Source organism: Nomascus leucogenys, chromosome 5, assembly GCF_006542625.1.
Source record: "Nomascus leucogenys isolate Asia chromosome 5, Asia_NLE_v1, whole genome shotgun sequence".
NCBI classification, from domain to species: Eukaryota; Metazoa; Chordata; class Mammalia; order Primates; family Hylobatidae; genus Nomascus; species Nomascus leucogenys.
The window spans coordinates 12,553,044-12,576,513 of NC_044385.1; the positions used below are offsets into that span (position 1 = coordinate 12,553,044).

The following is a 23,470-nucleotide window of genomic DNA, read 5'->3' on the forward strand; positions in this document are numbered from 1 at the left end:
TCCCCTGCCTTCAGGGTCAGCAGCTTAACTCTTTCTCTCTCTGGTTACAAGCTGAACCGTGCTGTGCGCTGGCTCCCCCCGTCCGCCTGCAAAATGGACAGCTTTGGCTCTTTCTCTGGGCGCCAGTGTGCCTGTACAGTGTCAGCAGGGCAATAATACCTTTTACAAACAATAGTGGCTTAGAGCCAAATGATGAGCCTTCCCATGTTATGGCTATATGGCTGTGATAACAAGTGGAGTTATACGCCTGCGCTCTAAACTTGCTGAGTCATTCTGGATGTTTACCTCAGCCTATCCTTGACCAAAGCACAGCCATGTTCCTGACATGCGTGCTCTGGCCTTACAGCAAGGGAGGCGAGAAAGTGAGTCTGCCGTTGTCAGCCTCTGGAGGGGAAGGAGGGCCCTGCCGGCAGGGCAGCGAGTCAGGGGCAGCTGTGGGTGGCGTCCTACAGGCTCTGCTGTGGAGGAAGAGCTGCTGCCCTGAGTGGAGGCGAGGATGGATTTTGGGGTGGAGTGGAGAAGGTGGGGTGGGGAGCATTAAGGAGGGTTCTGCCCTAATGGCCATTCTGTGTAAACAGAGGGGCTGAGGTCCTGTGCTGAGGAGGAGAGGTCAGAGGTGATGAGGAAGTGATGAAGACTGGAAGAGGAGGATGAAGGGAGGGGGAGATGATTTGGGGCAAGGGGTCCTATTGCCAGGTAGCTCTGAGGGCCTCGCAAAGGCTGGATTGTGGATGTCTGATGGGCAGGGTTTAGTGGGGGGTCTCTCCAGCAGCACTGAGCAGCCGCTCAGTGAGTGTGGAGAGGGGAGGAGTTGGGTCCATACCGAAGCAGGTTTTAGGGACAGAGGAAAGGGCCAGAGAAGCAGACGGCTCTTGGGAGACAGTGGTGGTAGCCTTGGGTCATGCTCTTGAGGCTAAGTATGGAGCCAGGGGAGGAGGAAGCAGCAGAGAAGGGGCCCAGGGAGAGGCTGGGGTCCGAGAGCACAGCCCCCGCTGGGGGCCAGGTCCAGGGGCCTGGGCTGTGGGTGGCAGACATGGGCTGGAGGGTGGACACACATGGAGGGCCTGAGAGGGAGGCCATGGAGGGATGGAACCCCCAGAGGGTCACCCACCCGCTTATTTTATCTCCTGGACACAAGGAAAGCACAGCGCGCTGGCGGGACCTTCCCACAGGAAGCCTCCAGCCAGAACTCTCCTCTGCGGAGGTTTGGGCGTGTGGAAAACGAGCCCTTCTTGTTGAACAGCGGAAGAATGAGAAAGGGCCCGGGAATCAGTGCCGTCTAAACAGGGCCTGGGAGGGAGAGGGTGGGGGGCAGCTGCAGGGGCCTGACGGGGCCGAGGGTCGGCTCTGCTGCTTCCGCCGGTAACGTTAGCTGTCCCCTCCCGCCACATGCCCCACCTGTGCACACGTGCACACACGTCCTCAAGGACTCACACACACACTTATACCCACACACTCACACTCACTCCAGACATAAACACACATACCCCACACTCACACTCCATACACTCAATACACATTCACCCCACATGCTCTCAGACATGCCTGTATTCACACACACCCTCACCCTCACATACACACCCTCACCCTCACACCCTCACCCTCACATACACACCCTCACACACACCCTCACCCTCACACACACACCCCCACTCCACACTGTCCCACACTCACCCTCACCCTAAACCCTGACACACCCACACACCCTCACACACACACCCAACACTCTCGAACACACACTCCAATTCACACACACACCCCGTCACACACACACCCCACACCATCCCACACATACCCACACCACACACCCTGACACCCACAAACACACTCACACTCATACACACATCCACCCCAGTCCATACCCCACCCCACACCCTCCCACACTCACACCCCTACCCCACACCCTCCCACACTCACACCCCCACTCCACACCTCCCACACTCACGCTCACCCCCACCCCTCACCCTCCCATACTCACACCCCCACCTCACACCTCCCACACTCACACCCCCACCCTGCATCCTCCCACACTCACACCCCCACCCCACACTTCCCACACGCTCACCACCCCACACCCTCCCACACTCACCACCACCCCACATCCTCCCACACTCGCACCCCCACCCCACACCGTCCCACACTCCCACCCCCACCCCACACCCTCCCACACTCGCACCCCCACCCCACACCCTCCCACACTCGCACCCCCACCCCACCCTCCCACACTCGCACCCCACCCCACACCGTCCCACACTCGCACCCCCACCCCACACCCTCCCACATTTGCACCCACACCCCACACCCTCCCACACTCTCACTCCCACCCCACACCCACACTCACGCTCACCCCCACCCCACACCCTCCCATACTCACACCCCCACCCCACACCCTCCCACACTCACACCCCTACCCCGCACCCTCCCACACTCCCCCAACCCCACACCCTCCCACACTCTCACCCCACACCCACACTGACACAACCCCGCCCCCACCCTCCCACACTCACGCTCACCCGCACCCCACACCCTCCCACACTCAGGCTCACCCCCACCCCACACCCTGACACACACCCCCCACCCCACATCCTCACACTCACCCCCACCCCACACTCTCACACTCTCACCCCCACCCCACACCCTCCCACACTCACGCTCACCCCCACCCCACACCCTGTCACACTCACACCCCCATCCCACACCCTCCCACATTCACATCCCCACCCCACACTGTCCCACATTCGCACCCCCACCTCACACCCTCCCACACTAACACCCCCCACTGCACACTCTCCCACACTCTCACCCCCACCCCACACTCTCCCACACTGTCACCCCCACCCCATACTCTCCCACAGTCACCCCCACCTCACACCCTCCCACACTCACTCCCCCACCCACCCCCTCCCACACTCACGCTCACCCCCACCCCTCACCTTCCCACACTCACCCCCACCCCAGACCTTCCCACACGCTCACCGCCACCCCACACTCTCACCCCCACCCCACACCCACACTCATGCTCACCCCCACCCCACACCCTCCCACACTCACGCTCACCCCCACCCCACACCCTGACACCCCCACACACACCCACACTCTCACACATCCACCCCACATTCACACACCCCACCCCACACCCTCCCACACTCACGCTCACCCCCACCCCACCCCTGACACACACCCCCACACACACCCACACTCTACACACACATCCACCCAACATTCACACTCCCCACCCCACGCCCTGCCACACAACCCCAACCCACACCCTGACACACACCCACACATACACACCCACATTCACACCCCCCCACTCCCTCACCCACACACTATCACACACGCTCACACTCACCCCCACCCTATACCGTCACACGCTCACCCACCCTCACAGACACACTCCACCCCACCCCTCACCCTCATACATGCTCACACACTCCCACCCCTCACCCTCACACACACACACCCCAACCCACACCCTCACACATGCTCACACTCTGTCATCACACCCCACCCCACACCCTCATACACTCACACTCACCCACACCCTCACACATACTGTCACACACCCCCACACACACAAATGCTAACCCACCACCCCACACTCTCACACAATTCTGCTCACCCACACACTCCCTCATACACAGTGCAGAGCCCTCCCCTCCTCCTTTTACCTTGCTCCGTGTCCTCTTGGCTTCACCCCTACTGATCCCAGACTCTACCTCCTTGTCCCCTGAACCTCCCCCAACTCCTAAATGCCCAAGTCAAAGACAAGGGGAGAGAGGGATGGAGTCTAGAACGGGGAGAGCAGGATCAAGATTTGAAGGCAGTCACTGTAGGGTCTGTAGTAGGCTGTTTTGTGTTGCTATAAAGGAATACTTGACACTGGGTAATTTCTAAAGGAAAGAGGTTTAATAGGCTTATGGTCCTGCAGGTGGTACAGGAAGCATGGCAACCAGCATCTGTTCCTGGTGAGGCCTCAGGAAGCTTCCACTCATGCAGAAGGTGAAGGGGGAGCCAGACTATCACATAGCAAGAGTGGGGGCAAGAGAGACAGCAGGAAGGCAACACACACTTTTAAACAACCAGGTCTTGTATGAACTCAGAGTGACTTTCACTCATCGCCAAAGGGTGGCGCTAAGCCCTTGCTGAGGGATCTGGCCCTATGATCCAGTACCTTCCACCAGGACCCACCTCCAACATTGGGAATCACATTTCGTCATGAGATTTGGAGGGAACAAACATCCAAATCATATCAGGGTCCTTTTTTCATTGCATCAGCTGGGAGGGGTTGGGAACTAGACTGTGTCTCCTCCCTCATTTTGTGTAGACACACAGCAACGCAGACACACATCAGCACACACACCCATGGAGAGATGGCCACGCACACACAGACTGGCACAAGGCCTGCACCGGCAGGCACGTGGGCACACACAGACACACCCAAGGACACACCTACACATGTGCAGGAGCGCGTGCACGGTGCTGCAGAGTGGGGGATGAGGGGGTCGTTCCATGGATTTCAAAGCTCCCAACTTCTCGTGATTCTCCTTCCCTTGTTGTTGAGTTAAAGTTCCAAACCAAGATAAGGACACACATCTATTAAACTCTGATTTGGTTGGCTGATCTGTCTTCTAACAAGAATATTTTACTTTTCAAAAATTGCCTTTGGAGAAATGCAGTTGCCATTATGCCTTATCTGAGCCAGAGAATTAGTTCATATGTGATAAAACCCACAGACAGAGTGGGTCCCGCACACTAACCTACTGGCCAAATAGAAAATTTCTTAAAAGTTCTAAATGTTTTGTATGAAGCAAGTATAGCATTGATATTTAAACCAGATGAAGGTAGCATTAAATGACTTAATTTATTACTTAAGAATAGTACTGAATTCCAAAATTACTTAAGAATCTTGATGCAAAAATTATCAAAATGTTACCTTACAGAATTTGGCAATATATCACAAAAGTAAATATGCGTTTACCTTTGACCCAGTAATTCCAGAAATGTACCTTGAAGACATACCCACAATAATATGAGAATATGTAAATGCCCATAAATATATGGATTGAAAAATATACAATATATCCCCACAATGGAGTACTGTACTATGTAGTTATAATAAAGAATGAGTATGATCTTTTTTGCATATCAATGAACTAATATGTGGTGCTTTCTAAAATGTGTTGTTAAATATAAAAACAAAGTTCAAAAGCACACACGTTTTTGTGTAAGAAAGGAGAAATAAGAAAATATATATGTAACTGCTTACTTTCTATGAAAATAAACACAGGACCAGCCTGGGAAACATAGTGAGGCCCAGTCTCTACAAAAAAAAAAATGTTTTTAATTAGCCAGGCATGGCGGCACACACCTGTAGTCTCAGCTACTCAGGAGGCTGAGGCAGGAGGATCGCTTGAGCCCAAGAGTTCGAGGCTGCAGTGAGCTGTGATTGCGCCACTGCATTACAGCTTGGATGACAGAGTGAGACCCTATCTCAAAAAAGAGGAAGGAAGGAAGAAAGGAAGGAAGGAAGGGGAAGGGGAAGGGGAAAGGAAAGGAAAGGAAGAAGAAAAAAGAAGCACAGGAAAGAATAGACTGGAGTCCAATGTGATGAGAAGGAAGGAAGGAAGGAAGGCAGAGAGGAAGGGAGGGAGGGAAGGAAGGAAGGAAGAAAGGAAGGAGAAAAAAGAAGCATAGGAAAGAATAGACCAGAGTCCAGTGTGATTGGTTGACCATAGGAGGTAGGTGGGAGGGGAGAAAAGGATTGGAATGGGCAGTGAAAGTGACACCTGTGTGAATATCAATTTGCATCATTTTAACTTTGAAAGTATGGTCGATGCTTTACATACTCAAGTAAATTAATACAATAAAGTCCAACAATTGTGAGGTGGGAAAAAACCTAAAACTGAAATAAAATATAAACAAAAGCAGACGAATAAAAGATGGTGGCCAGGGCCCCTTCCCACCTCATCTGTACCTTTGGGAGCCAGTGTCTCTTGTGTTTCTGCTCACAATGACCTGTCCCTAGCTCTCAGGCTTTAGCTGTTAGGCTTCCTTTGAAGCAGATTCTCATTAGACGAGGCAACTGTGATGTGTGTAGCACATGCTTTCTGTGAAACAGGTAGCACTACAGTGGTCTTAGTCATGGGGCATCAATGTGTGTTGGGTTAGGGAGAATTTCTTCTGCCTCCCTCTAGAAAACAAATCTATGCTTGGGATGGGGGGAGAGAGAGAGAGAGAGAGAGAGAGTGTGTGTGTGTGTGTGTGTGTGTTTACTGTTGAAAACAAACTCCCAACACAAAGTCTGTAAACTTTTTGGAAGGACAACAAATTAAAATTAATAAAGCAATTTTATTCATTAGAAATGTGTGTTTTGAGCCATAGATTGTTAGGAGAGGCCATTTGAGACACTCAGCTGGGCTTCAAAGCTTTGAGTTTGAGTTCTGGATCCACAAATGTTGGCTGTAGGACTTTGGCTATTGGTTTAATTTCTCTGATTTTTGCACTTTCTTCCTTTGCAAAATAGAAATTAATATTGTCCCACCAACTGTATGGGCTGCTAGAGGAATGAATGAGCAAACGTGTGTGAAAGTGATGACTCACAAAGCACTACACAAATGTCCAAGCATTACTTATGGTCGTCGTGGTGATGGTAGTGGCAGCGGTGGGGGTGATGGAGAAGTCGTTCTGGAACCTTCTGCTCTCTTCTCATCGTCCCAGGGACTGAGAAAGTTTTTCCAAACAAAAGCATCATGTCTTGCTCCTCTTACTCGAATGAGGCATTCCTTTCTCTTATCCCAGGAGGGTTTTCTACCAAATGCTGTCCATGCACCCAGATGCTCCCTGGCTTGGACAGAGAAGCTGTAGGTGGTGGGAGGTGGGGTTCCCCTACCCTTGGAAAAGCAGCTCTTCTAACCCTTTTACTTTGGTCACTTCTAGGGGCAGTAGAATAAAAGAGGGCATGTCTAATAACAGCACCACTAGCATCTCCCAAGCCAGGAAAGCTGTGGAGCAGCTAAAGATGGAAGCCTGTATGGACAGGGTCAAGGTAAGCATGCATGCGCCAGCCCCATCCTCCGCCCGAAGCTCAGCTCAAAACATTCCTCCTGCTTCAAAAGCAGCCTTGTGAGAGTTAACACGTCACCCAGCAGAGCATCCAGCCAACCTTGGCAGCTGTAACATTTACAAATCAGTGTTTGCTTCACAGTTCTAAGTGTGCCCAAGGATTCAAAGGATGCAAAATACACAGTGTGCATGAATTCCATAAGGAGTCTCCAAAAATAGATTCATAATTCATCTCAGCTCTATTTAGCTCCGTTGTCATGCCAATAAGCAAGAGAGTTTAGCAATGAGATCAATCACTTTTCTGCTGTGATACAGTGCCTTTGAGGTTCAAGAGCATCGGATATTTTGACAGGTTTATTGTTGAGGGTGGAGCTCTGAACCATGCCTGGGTTTGTCAAATATTCCTTTGGGGAAAATGAAGAAAGGCTCCAGACATCTCCCGTTGTATTCATTTCACTGATGAGTGCAGGTCTCTCCACGCTGGGAGGACTGCAGCAAGGTGAAGCCACCTCTTCTCCAGATGCCAGTCAGAGGTGAGCAGGAGGCCAAGCAAAGCCTGTGGCTCTGAACGAATCCGTGAGCGTGGCGCTCGTTAACTGTAATAGAGTTGAAAGGAACCCCAACTCTGGTGTCTGGAACCTGATGCCAGGAAGCTCCATGTGTCTGTGGTCTTGGGGAACACAAATCAGGGGTCTCACCTGGGCATCTGGGATTCAAAAAACACAGAATCCATGGCAACGGGTGACTCCTGAAGCCTTCTATGGACAGAGCCTCCTTGACCCCTCCCCTCATGCTAGTATATGGCTGGATAGCACCAATACTCGCCTGTGTGGACAGTTACTGTTTTCCCCTGGAGCTCTGGGAGTACAACCTCTCCAAGGAGGCAGAAAATATGCACAGAAAGTTACATGAGGGTATATGAAGCAAGGAAGGAATCCAGCATGATATAAGTCAGTATCACCGGACCCGTGTTACTAGAGCATCTACATCTCATACATATCGATACCAACTGCAAATTACATGTCAGTCCTTGGTCTCTAGGCTAGAGGAGGGAGCAAGGTTAGCACCCAGAAAACAATTCTAAGACACAGCGGGTCCCAATAGCATAGAAAGGGGTTTCAAATGAAAGCTGCAGGCATCCCGTGCTCCAGAAGTGCAGACAGGAAAAGGATGAGGACTGCAGTGAAAGGCGTTGCTGAGCACCTAATCTACACTTGAAGGGTCCTGGGAGAGAAACGTGAAGGCGATGGTCTCCTCCGTATGGCTCAGGGAAGACTTCTCAGAGTTGTGAGCTGTGGCTGGCTCTGAGCTGGTAGTGGTGGAGGAAAGGCCAGTGTGAGCTAATCATGGCTCATGTGGAGCAGCTGGGCAGCTGGAGGAGCTGCAGGTTGTGAGGGGAAGAGAGCTGTGGGAGGAGGGCGCCATGCACACAGGTGCAGAAGCCGGAGCCATGAGGTGACAGGTGTTTGAGGTAAACCAACCTGTCAGCAATAGATGGAGTTGTCAGAGGTGGAAGGTAGTTGAAGCTCTGAGTAGTCAAGAGAGGCAAGGAGGGGCAGAAATCGGGTACAGTGTGGAGCAGACAGCAAAGATGGGATCAGGGAGGCAAACACACCAAGAAAATCAACAGAACATGGAGAGTAAACATGGGAGGCACTAGGGAGAGAGAGGTTAGAATCCAACTGTCAAGCCCCATGGCCAGAGGCCTGAAAAGACAGTGGGCCCCAGTTTGGGCTATAAGGCAGTTCGGCTTTGCCCGGGCGTTCTCTTCTGGCAAGGAAGATAAATTCTGCAATAGCATCTTCACCTGCTACAAACACCGCCCCAAGAGCCCCTGTGAGGACCGGGTGTCTTCATGAATGAAGGCTTCTTCAAGAGTCACTTAGGCACACACACTGTCACTAAAAGAAAGAGGAGAGTCAAAGATAAATGAGTTACTGTATGAGTTCATTCTCACGTTGCTGTAAAGAAATCCCTGAGACTGGGTAATTTATAAAGAGGTTTAATTGGCCATGGTTCCACAGGTGGTCCAGCAAGCATGATGCTGGCATCTGCTTGGCTTCTCAGGGCGGAGGGTGGGGAGGCCTCAGGAAACTGACAATCATGGCAGAAGGTGAAGGGTGAGCAGGCACATGTTACATAGCAGGAGAAAGAGAGAGAGAAGGGGGAGGCGCTACACACTTTTTTTTTTTTTTTTTTTTTTTGCGATGGAGTCTCGTTGTATTGCCCAGGCTGCAGTGCAGTGGCCCGATCTTGGCTCACTGCAAGCTCTGCCTCCTGGGTTCATGCCATTCTCCTGCCTCAGCCTCCCGAGTAGCTGGGACTACAGGCGCCCACCACCACATCTGGCTAATTTTTTGTATTTTTAGTAGAGATGGAGTTTCACCGTGTTAGCCAGGATGGTCTCAATCTCCTGACCTCGTGATCCACCTGCCTCAGCCTCCCAAGGTGCTACACACTTTTAAACAACCAGATCTCTTGAGAATTCACTCACTATTACGACGACAGTACCAAGGGGGATGGTTTTAAACCCTTCATGAGAAACCACCCCCATGTCCATTGACTTCCCACCAGGCCCCACCTTCAACACTGGGGATTACAATTCAACATGAGATTTGGGCAGGGACACAGATCCAAACCATATCAGTTACTCAGGTGGTATTCAATCAAAGGGATAGGCAGCCCAGATGTGGTGGCTCACGCCTGTAATCCCAGCACTTTGGAAGGCCGAGGCAGGCGAATCACCTGAGGTCAGGAGTTCGAGACTAGCCAAGCCAACATGGTGAAAACCCATCTCTACTAAAAAATACAAAAATTAGCTGGGTCTAGTGGTGTGTGCCCGTAATCCCAGCTACTCGGGAGGCTGAGGCAGAAGAATCATTTAAACCCAGGGGGTGGAGGTTGCAGTGAACCAAGATTGTGCCACTGCACTTCAGCCTGGGCAACAGAGCAAGACCCCATCTCAAAAACAAAAAAAAAACGGGATAGGCCGCCATGTTGCTGTGCTGACTGTAATGGAAGCGTGAACGCAAGATTCCTCAGAGGACCTGACAGAGGATAATTCAGATCCTGTGGTAATTCCAGGGAGTAGGCCAGTGACAGCTGTGTCAGATTTGGTTCAGAAACAGAGTTGGTGGAAACAGAATGTTGTCATTGAAGAGAGAATGCCATGGCCGCCTGAGGAGAGAGCTGAACCTAGGAACTGCATCTGTGCCAAGGATGCGTGAGCACACATGGGTGGTTTTTGTTTTTTTCTTGCTTGGACAACCTTGAACATTAATTTTTTTAGTTGTGGGTAAAATATATATAACATACAATTTATCATTTTAACCATTTTTAAAAATACAATTCAATTCAGCAGTATTAGGTACATTCACAATATTGTGCAACCATCACCACCATCCATCTCCAGAATTTTCTCATCTTCCCACACAGAAACTCTGTACGCATTCAGTGCCAACTCCCCATTCGCCCTGCCCATCCCTGGTGACCACCATTCTACTTTTTTCCTCTATGAATTTGACTACACTAGGTGTCTTCATATAAGTGGGATCATACAGTATTTGTCCTTTTGTTCCTGTCTTATTTCACTTAACTTACTGTCCTCAAGATCCATCTATGTTGTAGCCTGTATCAGAACATCATTCCTTTTCAGGGCTGAGTTGTATTCCATTGCATGGATAGACCACATTTTGTTTATCCATTCATCCATTGATGGACACTTGGGTTATCTCCACCTTTGGACTATTGTAAATAATGCTGTTATGAGCATGGGTGTGCAAGTATCTGTTGGAGTCTTTACTTTGGTTCTTTTGGGTACCCACAAGTGGAATTGCTGGATCATATGGTAATTCTATGTTCAACCTTTTTACTTTTTTTTTTTTTTTTTTTTGAGAGACGGAGTCTCACTCTGTCGCCCAGGCTGGAGTGCAGTGGCATGATCTCATCTCACTGCAACCTCTGCCTCCTGAGTTCAAACGGTTCTCCTGCCTCAGCTTCCCAAGTAGCTGGGATTACAGGCATGCACCACTGCACCCAGCTAATTTTTGTTTTCATTAGAGACATGGTTTTACTATATGTTGGCCAGGCTGGTCTCGAACTCCTGACCTCAGGTAATACACCTGCCTCGGCCTCCCTAAGTGCTGGGATTACAGGCATGAGCCACCATGCCCAGCCTTATGTTCAACCTTTGGAGGAACTGTCACACTGTTTACACAGAGGCTTCATCACTTCACATCGTCACCAGCAGTGCACAGGAATTCCCGTTTCTCCACATCATGACCAGCACTTGTTTTCTGGTTGTTTTTTTAATTAATGTATTTACTTTAATTGACAAGTAAAAATTAAAGTCACTCACTATCACGATGACAATACCAAGGGGGATGGTGTATATTTATGGTGTACAACATGAAGTTTTGACATAGGCATACATTGTGGAATGGCTAAGTCAAGCCATTTAACATATGTATTTTCTCACATACTTAGTTTTTTGTGGTGAGGACACTTAAAACCTATTCTCTTAGCAATTTTCAAGTATACAATACATTGCTATTAATTGTAGTCACCATGATATGAAATAAACCTCTTTATTTTTTCCAACTGAATTTTTTTTTTTTTTTTTTTTTTTGTGATGGAGTCTTGCTCTGTCACCCAGGCTGCAGTGCAATGGCACGATCTCACTGCAACCCCTTCCTCCCGGGTTCAAGCAATTCTCCTGCCTCAGCCTCCTGAGTAGCTGAGATTACAAGTGTACACCACTACGTCCAGCTAATTTTTGTATTATTAGTAGAGACGGTGTTTCGCCATGTTGGCCAGGCTGGTCTCAAACTCCTGGTCTCAAGTGATCCGCCTGCCTCGGCCTCCCAAAGTGCTGGTATTACAGGCCTAGGCCACCGCCCAGCCCTGAAACTTTGTGTCCTTTTGCCAACATCTCTCTAATCTCACCACTCCACAGCCTCAGGCAGCCACCATTTTACTCTCTATAAGTTTTTTTTTTGTTTTTTGTTTTTTTTTTTTTTTTTTGAGACAGAGCCTCACTTTGTCGCCCAGGCTGGAGTGCAGTGGTGCGATCTTGGCTCACTGCAAGCTCTGCCTCCCGGGTTCACACCATTCTCCTGCCTCAACCTCTTGAGTAGCTGGAACTACAGGCGCCCACCACCACGCCCGGCTAATTTTTTGTATTTTTAGTAGAGACGGGGTTTCACCATGTTAGCCAGGATGGACTCGATCTCCTGACCTTGTGATCTGCCCGCCTCGGCCTCCCAAAGTGCTGAGATTACAGGCGTGAGCCACCGCGCCCGGCCAAGTTTAACTTTTTTACACTCCACATATAAGTGAGATCATGAAGTATTTGTCCTGTGCATGGCTTATTTCATTTAATATAATATCCTTCAGGGTTACCCATATTTTCTCAAGTAACAAGATTTCCTTCTTTTTTAGGGCTCAGTAGTATTCCATTGTGTAAATATACCACATTTGCTTTATCCATTCATTCGTTGATAGACACTTAGGTTGATTCCATAACTTGGCTATTTTGACTAATACTGCAATGAACACAGAAGCACAGATCTTTCTTTGACATACTGATTTCCTCTCCTCGGGTTATATACCTAGTAGTGGGATTGCTGGATCATGTGGTAGTTCTATTTTTAATTTTTGAAAAGCATCCACACTGTTTTCCAAAATGGCTGTACTAATTTAATTCCCACCAATGGCATACCAGGGTTCCCTCTTCTCCAAACTCAGCAACACTTGTTATCTTGTGTATTTTTGATAATTGCCATCTTAACAGGTTTGACGTGATATCTTGCTGTAGCTTTAATTTGTATTTCCCTGATGATCCAGTGATGTCTGTTTTTTTAATAATAGTCACCCTAATGAGTGTGAAGCTCACACATGGTTTTCAGCCCTAGTCATCTCTGGTTTCAGGGCACAGTGTGGCTTTGCATAAAAATCTATGTGATGCAAGACTTGACAGAAAAAAAAAAAGGTGCATCTTGGTATCAGCCAGACTATAAGAATATGGAAAGAAAGGGGAGCTGTCAAGGACACTCCCGATGACCTCGTCAAGGACCTTGAGGGGGAAGAAAGAGGAAGTCACCAGGGAAAGGCAATGGCCTTTCTGGGATGGGTACGAGGTTACTGCAGAGAGGAGGAAGGAAAGAGGGAGCCTGGACGGGAAATGACAGAGGGCAGCCCTGGGGAAGGAGGAGAGGAGCTGTTTCTAGAATCCACTGAACTCGCACACACCATGTCAGAAACACCAGGGCCAGATGACAACACTGAGATGGGCCGGGCACGGTGGCTCACGCCTATAATCCCAGCACTTTGGGAGGCCGAGGCGGGCGGATCACGAGTTCAGGAGTTTGAGACCAGCCTGACCAACACAGTGAAACCCCATCTCTACTAAAAATACAAAACTTAGCCGGGCATGGTGGCACGTGCCTGTAGCCCCAGCTACTTGGGAGGCTGAGGCAGGAGAATCGCTCGAACCCAGGAGGCAGAGGTTGCAGTGAGCCAAGATTGCGCCAGTGCACTCCATCCTGGGCGACAGAGCAAGACTCCGTCTAAAAAAAAAAAAGAAAACACTGAGATGGATTTTCCAAGGAAGAAGAAAAGGCCAGGCTCATACTGACCACATGTTGAGAATGCCGAGCAGGTGAATGTGCACACGATGAGGGGGCAGGCTGCAAGGGAACCAGCTGGAGGGTCTACGGGAGGAATCATGGCAACTTCCAGGCCCACAGAGCTAGCTCCCAAGTGAGAGCACGGCAGATGGGAACCCAGAGAGGACATCCCAGGCGAGGGCAGGTACCAGCAGGAAACCAAAAGAGAGCCCCCAGGATGGCATGGTATGTAGCCAACCATAGGGCCCACCACCGGGCTCTGTAGCTTATTGTGCTCAGGAGAGTTTCTAAGGAGGAAGGAAGGAAAAGAAGGCATTTGCCGCCCGGGAAAATAAGGAGAGATCTGTCACTGGGAAGAGAAAGGAAAATATAACTGCATTAAGCAGTTCTGGGGTTGCAGAAGTAAGAAAGAGTAATAGCGCCAATTCAGAGAGCTTTGCACGATTCATGGAGGAAAAACGTAGCTGAAATATTCATTATTGTCTTGAAGTTCTGTTTGTCCCCATTTGCACAAAAGCACAAGTGCAAATGTAGACTTTTTTTTTAGTAGGGGATATAGATTGAGGCATTACACCACAAAGCCCACAGCAAGACCTTAAACCCACACACAGTGTGTTTCAGAGACCTCCTTCCTACCTCCATTCATTTAATGTTTATCGAGAATCCCCTGCTACTTGGCCCTTCTCCCAAATTACCACCCCTACTCCATGTGTCTTCTCCATCTTGCCTAGAGGCATATCAAAGCATTTCCCAACAAAGATGTGTGTTCTTTGCAAACTCTTATCAGCAGCTAAAAACAAGTAATGTCCTCCAGGTTGTCACAGGCATGAGGAGGATTCACCATAGAACCCGTATAGCCTCACAAAAAGCACAAAGCTTGGAAAATAATACCCAGGTTTCTAAAAAAGAAAGAAAGAGCACATGAAAGATGAATTTTGGAAACGATATGGGTTCTAAGGGAAAGAATACCATCATAGCCTTATTCTTTTCTCACCCATCAGAAGTTCAACAATCTAAAACTCTGTTAGAAAAGTACGTATATGGTCTGGTGTGGTGGCTCACACCTGTAATCCCAACACTTTGGGAGGCCAAGGCCGGCAGATCTTGAGGTCAGGAGATCGAGATCAGCCTGGCCAACATGGTGAAACCCCTCTCTACTAAAATAAAAAATAAAAAAAAATTAGCCCGGCATGGTGGCGTGCGCCTGTAGTCCCAGCTACTTGGGAGGCTGAGGAAGGGGAATTGCTTGAATCGAGGAGGCAGAGGTTTCAGTGAGCCCAGATCACGCCACTGCACTCCAGCCTAGCAACAGAGTGAGACTCCGTCTCAAAAAAAAAAAAAAAAAAAAAAAAAAAAAAGTACACATATGACATTGGTGACGAAAATAGAGAAAATCTGACAAGCGGCTATGGCAGGTCTGAGCTGAGCAGAGTGTAAGAGGCCTCACTGGAGAAAACAGTGCCTGAAGCCAGCCTGCGCAGCCACAATGCAGAGTTCAGCCACTGAGAAGGCGTTCTCCCAAGGGTGAAGTGCAGCGCTCCCAGGCAGAGCCAGGACACAGGCTCTCAGGCGGCTTCCACGCTGCCTTCCACGTGCCATCCCTCAGGGTGCCCTGATTCTCCTGCCCCAGAGGAAAGGGAAATTGCTGACATTGGGTCAATCCTATGTCTGTGACTCGAGAGGCTCTGGGGTGTGGACAGACATCCTTGAGCAAGCCCAACTCCTAGCCAGGGACTAGAAGCAACTGATGGAATGGACAAGGAAAACTGGCCAAGGAACATTCTGCCCAGTCTCATTTGCCCTGGGAGATAATTTCAACATCCGTGGGATGGGTGTGCTCACAATTCCTACAAGGGCTGCCCTTAGGCTGAGATTAATTTTGTGAGCACAGGCTTTATTTGCTGAGTGTAGACAGATCAATATATTGTTAGGCCTGCGTTTTATAGACTACTGGAAACATGAGTGCAGGAAGAGAGGAATTTCAGGTGATGGATGCACTAAAAGTTGAAGCCCAAGAAACGCAGCAGAACTGGCTACAGATGGCCCTTGACTTACAATGGGGCTACCTCTCAATAAACCTATTATAAATTGAAAGTTCAACTTAATGATATTTTCAACTTACGATGGGTTTATGTGGATGTGACCCCATGGTAAGTGGAGGAGCGTACTGAATGCGTATTGCTTTCTGCCACTGTAAATTCGAAAAAATCACTCAGCCAGACCATCATACATCAGGGACCCTCTGTATTTACAGTGAGATAGTGCAGAAAGATACTGACATCAAAGAAAAGAGATTGTGGCGAGGCACAGTGGATCGTGCCTATAATTCCACCACTTTGAGAGTCCGAGGTGGGTGGATCACTTGAGGTCAGGAGTTCAAGACCAGCCTGGCCGAGGTGGTGAAATCCCATCTCTACTAAAAATATAAAAATTAGCCAGGTGTGGCGGTGTGCACTTGTAATCCCAGCTACTCAGGAGGCTGAGGCAGGAGAATCACTTGAACCCAGGAGGTGGAGGTTGCAGTGAGCTGAGATCATGCCACTGCACTCCAGCCTGGGCAACAGTGTGAGACTCCATCTCAAAAAAGAAAAGAAAGAAAGGATTGTGTCGTGACAGATACTGGCAGTTATTAACAATCTTCCTTCATAAAAACTAAGAAAAATTTGGAGAAAACAGAAAAAGAGAAAGAGCTATTTTTTAAAAGAAAGGGGAACAAATAATCAAAAAAATAGGAAATGCAAGGACACGAAAGTTGAATTTACAAGTCTTCGAGATATTTCTTGTATATACTTTCCTTATTCCATTGATAATGTCTTTCAAACCGTAAATAAATGAGAGTGAGTCGAACGTGTATCTAAGCATGGAGCTTACTTAAAGCACTTCCAACAAAGAAGCAGAACATCTGGTGGGCTGAAGTGAGAATGTGAAAAAGTCGTATCCTTTTCAGGGGCCTTTAATGCTTGTTTTGAAAATAATACTACTTCTCTTCATTAAAATGGTACTTTGTTTTTGTTGTTGTTGCTGTGTTTTGAGATGGAGTCTCTCTCTGTTGCCCAGGCTGGAGTGCAGTGGCGCGACCCCAGCTCACTGCAGTCTCTGCCTCCCGGGTTCAAGCGATTCTCCTGTCTCAGCCTCCTGAGTAGCTGGAATTACAAGCCTGTGCCACCATGCCCGGCCAATTTTTGTATTTCTAGTAGAGACGGGATTTCACCATGTCCAGGCTAGCCTTGAACTCCTGACCTCAAGTTATCCTCACATCTTGGCCTCTCAAAGTGCTGAGATTAGGTACTTGTTTATTTTTAAAATTTTTGAAAAATGCTGACAAGTATAAAGAGGATAATTGGAATGATCTATAACCACTACCTTTTGATGTTTTTCCATCTATATTTGTTTTACATTTATTATAAAACTGGGGCCATAATGTACATTTATTGCTTTTTTGTAACCTGATTTATCACTGAACAGTATATTGTGATCATATAACAAGGCCAGGAAATATTCTCCTAAAATGTCATTTTTAATATCTATTTTCCCCTGATGTACAATAACTTACTTAACTGGTCTCCTATCCTTAGACATTTCAGTTATTTCCTATTGTGAGTCTTTTTTTATTTTTCCTTTTTTTTTTTTTTTTGAGATGGAGTCTCACTTTGTCACCCAGGCTGGAGTGCAGTGGCACGATCTCGGCTCACTGCAACCTCCGCCTCCTGGGTTCAAGTGATTCTCCTGCCTCGGCCTCCCGAGTAGCTGGGATTATGGACTCATGCCACCATGCCCAGCTCATTTTTTTGTATTTTTAGTAGAGACGGGGTTTCACTGTGTTACCCAGGATGGTCTCAATCTCCTGACCTCGTGATCTGCCCGCCTCAGCCTCCCAAAGTCTTGGGATTACAGATGTGAGCCACCGTGCCCGGCCGTGAGTCCCATTTTTTTTTTTCATCGTACTTTAAGTTCTAGGGTACATGTGCACAACGTGCAGGTCTGTTACATATGTATACATGTGCCATATTTGGTGTGCTGCACCCATTAACTTGTCATTTACATTAGGTATATCTCCTAATGCTATCCCTTCCCCCTCCCCCCACCCCACGACAGGCCCCGGTGTGTGATGTTCCCCATCCTGTGTCCAAGCATTCTCATTGTTCAATTCCCACCTATGAATGAGAACATGAGGTATTTGGTTTTCTGTCCTTGCGATCGTTTGCTGAGAATGATGGTTTCCAGCTTCATCCATGTCCCTACAAAGGAAACGAACTCATCCCTTTTTATGGCTGCATAGTATTCCATGGTGTATATGTGCCACATTTTCTTAATCCAGTCTATCATTGATGGACATTTGGGTTGGTTCCAAGTCTTTGCTATTGTGAATAGTGCCACAATTAACATACGTGTGCATATGTCATGAGTCCTATTTTTAAGGAAGCACTGCAGCAAGCACGCTGGTAGATAAAATTTTCATGTCTGATTATTTATTTAAGATAAATTTCTAGGGACTGAAAATCTGTTGGCCAAAAGAGAAATATATACTGTCAGGCACTACATAAAAAACGTTTTAGTCGACAGACTGCATATATGACAGTGGTCCCATAAGATTCTAGTACTGTATATTTTTTGACCTGGCACAGTGGCTCACACCTGTAATCCCAGCACTTTGGGAGGCCGAGGTGGGCAGATCACTTGAGGTCAGGAGTTCAAGACCAGCCTGGGCAACATGGTGAAACCCTGTCTCTACTAAACATACAAAAATTAGCTGGGCATGGTGGCGCGCCTGTAGTCCCAGCTTCTCAGGGGGCTGAGGCATGAGAATTGCTTGAACCCAGGAGGCAGAGGTTGCAGTGAGCTGAGAACATACCACTGCATTCCAGCCTGGGCGACAGAGCTAGACTCTGTCTCAAAAAAAAAAAAAAAAAAAAAAAAGAGCACGGTGGCTCATGCCTGTAATCCCAGCACTTTGGGAGGCCAAGGCGGGTGGATCACCTGAGGTCAGGAGTTCGAGACCAGCCTGGCCAAGATGGTGAAACCCCATCTCTACTAAGAATACAAAAATTAGCCAGGCACGGTGGCGAGCACCTGTAATCCCAGCTACTTGGGGGAGACTGAGGCAAGAGAATCGCTTGAACCTGGGAGGCAGAGGTTACAGTGAGCCGAGATGGTGCCACTGCACTCCAGCCTGGGCAACAGAGTGAGACTCCATCTCAAAAAAAAAAAAAAAAAAAAAATCTAGTACTGTATTTTTACCGTACCTTTTCTATGTTTAGATGTTTAGATACACAGATACTTATCATTGTGTGACAGTTGCCTACAGTATTCAGTACAGTCACATTCCTGTAATCCTAGCACTTTGGGAGGCCAAGGCAGGAGGATCACTTGAGCTCAGGAGTTTGAAACCAGGCTGGGCAACATAGTGAGACCTTGTCTCTACTAAAAATTCAAAAAAGTAAGCTGGATGTGGTGCACGCCTGTAGTCCCAGCTACTTGGGAGGCTGAGGCAGGAGGATCACTTGAGCCCAGGAGTTGAGGCTGCAGTGAGCCCTGATCATGCCACTGCACTCCAGCCTGGATGAGAGAGTCAGACCCTGTCTCAAAATAATTAATTAATTAATTAACATTTAAAAAGTTTGTAGCCTAGGAGCAATAGGCTATACCCTGTAATCTATAGGCTATACCCTATTGTGTAATAGGATAGACCATCTAGGTTTGTGGAAGTACACTCTGTGATGTTCCTACAGTGATGAAATCATCTAACAAGGCATTTCTCAGAACATATCCCCGTCATTAAGCAACACATGACTGTATACACAAGACAGTGTTTGAGTCAATATCAAATCTCCCTATAGAAAGGGATACCAATTTATATTTTTATCAGTAATGTATGTCTGTTTTCCCACATTCTCCCCCAAAACACCATTCATTATGCCATACCAATTTAACAGATAATAATAATAGTAGCCAACATTTCCTAAGTGCTTAATATGTGTGGTTCTGAACAAGTCACATTAAATTCATTCAATTCTCATAGCAGTCCAATGAAGTGGGTACTCCATTATATAAAAGAGGAAACTGAGGTCTATAAAGATTCATTAACTTGCCTAAAATTCAGCAGCTGAAAAGTGGTGAGAGCCCAGGGATGGGAAACCAGGGAGTGTGTCTCCAGAGCCTTCGCTCTCAACCTTTATGTCATACCATCTCTTGATTGCTGACGCCTCGTTATTTTAATATATATTTCATCGACTGTTACTGGGGTTAAACTAATTTTGTATGTTAAATTCTTCTTTTGTATGTTAAATTCTTCTTTTGCTAATTGGCTATTCCTACCCTTTACCCAATTTTCTATTGTAGTATTATAGAATATTTTAAGGCCAGCACAGTGACTCACACCTGTAATTCCAGCACTTTGGGAGGCCAAGACAGGAGGTTTGCCTGAGCACAGGAGCTCGAAACCAGCCTAGGCAACATGGCAAAACCCTATCTCTTTAAAAAAAAAAAAAAAAAAAATAAAAATATATACACACACACACACACACACACACACACATACATATATACACATATATATACATACATACATATATACACATATATATATACATTCATATATATACACACACACACACATATATATATATATAAAATTAGCTGGGTGTGGTGGCATGTACCTAGCTAGAGGCCGATGTGGGAGGATCACCTTGGTGTACCTAGCTAGAGGCTTGATATGGGAGGTTGAGGTTGCGGAGAGCCGAGATTGCGCCACTGCACTCGAGCCTGGGTGACAGAGTGAGACCCTGTCTTTTAAAAATTTATTTAGACCGGGTACGGTGCTCATGCCTGTAATCCCAGCACTTTGGGAGGCCGAGGGGGGCGGATCACCTGAGGTCAGGAGTTCGAGACCAGCCTGACCAACATAGTGAAACCCCATCTCTACTAAAAATACAAAAACTAGGTGGGCATGATGGCGGGCACCTGTAATCCCAGCTACTCAGGAGGGTGAGGCAGGAGAATCGCTTGAACCCGGGAGACAGAGGTTGCAGTGAGCCAAGATCGCACCATTGCACTCCAGCCTAAGTGACAGAGTGAAACTCCGTCTCAAAAAACAAACAGAAGAGATGAAACTAATGAGTTGGAAAGGGAGGTGGAAAAGCTAAGGAAAGAATTGGAGGGAGGTGGGAGCACCACTGGAAAGAGCAGAGAGTGTCACACGTGCTGTGGAAAACCGCAGTGATGACCTGGAGACAGGCTTCAGAAAGGTGCACAGGAAACAAAAGAAACAGATGCAGTGTCAGACCGAAGCAATTAGAAGCTGATAGAAATCCAGACTGACAAGGGCATTCTCACATTTGTATGCGAATATTCCTGGCAGAGAGAATAAATGGAATAGAAAATACTCTTAAGGATATAACATAAAACGGCTTCATTAAATAAAGGAAGACCTGAATCTGCAGGTCCGAACTGCTTGCCATATTCCAGAAAAGAGTGTGAGAGAAATGATCAACACTGAGACACAAATACTGCCGGGGGTCTTAATCTCAGAAGGAAAGAGTGACCTCCCCATCAACAAATAAGTTAATAGCAAAAAGCAAAACAAAAACAATACTAATAATAAACAGCCTATTAAGAATATAGGCAGAAGAGGCCAGGCACGGTGATGGCTCACACCCGTAATCCCAGCACTTTGGGAGGCTGAGGCGGGCGGATCACCTGAGCTCAGGAGTTCGAGACCAGCCTGGCCAACATGGTGAAACCCTGTCTCTACTAAAAATACAAAAATTAGCTGGGCATAGTGGCGGGCGCCTTTAATCCCAGCTACTTGGGAGGCTGAGGTGGGAGAATCGCTTGAACCTGGGAGGTGTTCAAACACTGCTTCAGTAAACAAGGAAGGAGGTCATGAGGAATCTAGTGAGCCAAGATCGTGCCATTGCACTCCAGCCTGGGCAACAAGAGCATCTAAAAAAAAAAAAAAAGAAAGAATATAGGCAGAAGAAGCAGTCACTTAGGACATATACCCCTAATTTGATTACATTCTTTTTTTTTTTTTTTTTTTTTTTGAGACAGGGTCTCGCTCTGTCACCCAGGCTGGAGTGCAGTGTCATGATCTTGGCTCACTGCAGCCTCCGCCTCCCTGGCTCAAGCATCCTCCCACTTCAGTCTCCCAAGTAGCTGGGACTAGGTTTTGCCATGTTTCCCAGGCTGTTCTCTAACTCCTGAGCTCAAACAATCCGCCCACCTTGGCCTCCCAGAGTGCTAGGATTACAGGCGTGAGCCACCACACCCAGCCTGGGTACATTCTTAATATGTGTTAGGTGCTTGAATTTTCACACCAGCCCTGAGATGTTGGTGCTGTGAGTACCCCATTTCACAGACAAGAAAACAGGCCCAGGCCAGGTGCAGTGGCTCACACCTGTTGTCCCAGCACTTTGGGAAGCCAAGGCGGGAGGATCACTTGAGGTCAGAAGTATAAGACCAGCCTGGCCAACATGGTGAAACTCCATCTCTACTAAAAATACAAAAATTAGCCGGGCGTGGTGGCAAGCACTTGTAGTCCCAGCTACTTGGGAGGCTGAGGCAGGAAGGCTTGAACCTAGGAGGAGAAGGTTTCAGTGAGCCAGGATCATGCCACTGCACTCCAGCCTGGACAACACAGCAAGACTCCATCTCAAAAAAGAGAAAAGAAAAAAAAGAAAAGAGAAGAAAACAGAAAAGAAAGAAAAAGAAGAGAAAAGAGGTCCAGAGTTATCATTTGATGAAGGAAGGATACAAACCCAGAACCTTGGGTGCTATCATTACACTGCAGTGCCTCATCCACAAAGGAGGAAAATATCAGTCTGGGCAACACTTCCCCACAGTTCTGAAGATGTCAGCCCAAGGAGAAACAGCATCTACAATGAATTCTCTACCCAACCAAGTGGCCATTTATGTCCATGGCAACATAGATATATTCTCAATTATGCAGAAGTTTAAATGTAATGCAAATATATGCTGCTTTTCTTTAGCAAACTTATTTCATTTTATTCCATTGAATTTCACTAAAGGAGATACAGATGTGCATAATTATGCTAATTTACACATGATAATATACATTAAGACCATAAGAAAGCTTCTGAGAAAATGCCTGCTCAGTCAAAAGGTCCTCTTGAGCAGGGGCTGAGGGTCTTGCACATGGCTGGATCCACACACAATCTGAGTCATAGGAGGCATTGAAGGCATTGAAGGCACTGAAGGATGGGCTTGATGTACTTGGAACAGCTCAGTCACCTGTTTTGATGCAGGGCCTGTTGCAGGTGTGATGACTAGGGCCGGGATCATGAGTGCTAAAGGTGCTAAAGGAATCTGCCAAGGCAGTCATAGGTTTAAGAAAAAAAGCAGATTTATTAGAAGGAAAGTATGTTGCAAGGAAGCAATGGGCAGCACAGCAGAAAAGGGACTGTCTTCAAAAAGGCAGAGGCTGGAAGGAAGCTTTATAGGGTCATGCTGGAGGGGGTTTGTGCAGTTACAGTCCTGCTGCTGGGGCTACGTGCAGAGTGAGGGAACAGGATGTTGTGCAAGGGGCTGTTTGTGGTTAGCCGTCCCTCAGAACAATTGTTCTCCCCAACTTGGGACCCCTTCCTCATTGTTGCTTACTTATCAGGATTCCACAGGGCCCAAATCAATATTATAGAAATGGGATCAGGTGAGACAATCCATGTATCACCTATGAATAGACTCAAAAGAACTGGAAGTAGGGTCTTGAAGAGAGATCTGTATATCCATATTAATAGCAGCTTATTCAAAATAGCCAAGGCATA

General features: G+C 47.6%; 1 protein-coding gene across 1 annotated transcript in view; it reads left to right on the top strand.

The window, feature by feature from the left end:
• Positions 1–23,470, top strand: part of GNG4 (G protein subunit gamma 4) — a 101,897-nt gene that overhangs the window by 60,656 nt on the left and 17,771 nt on the right. Inside the window, exon 3 of the mRNA XM_012506462.2 lies at positions 6,940–7,048. Within this exon, the coding sequence (XP_012361916.1) occupies positions 6,962–7,048 (87 nt within the window). The 5' untranslated portion in view covers positions 6,940–6,961. The remainder of the gene's footprint in view (positions 1–6,939; positions 7,049–23,470) is intronic.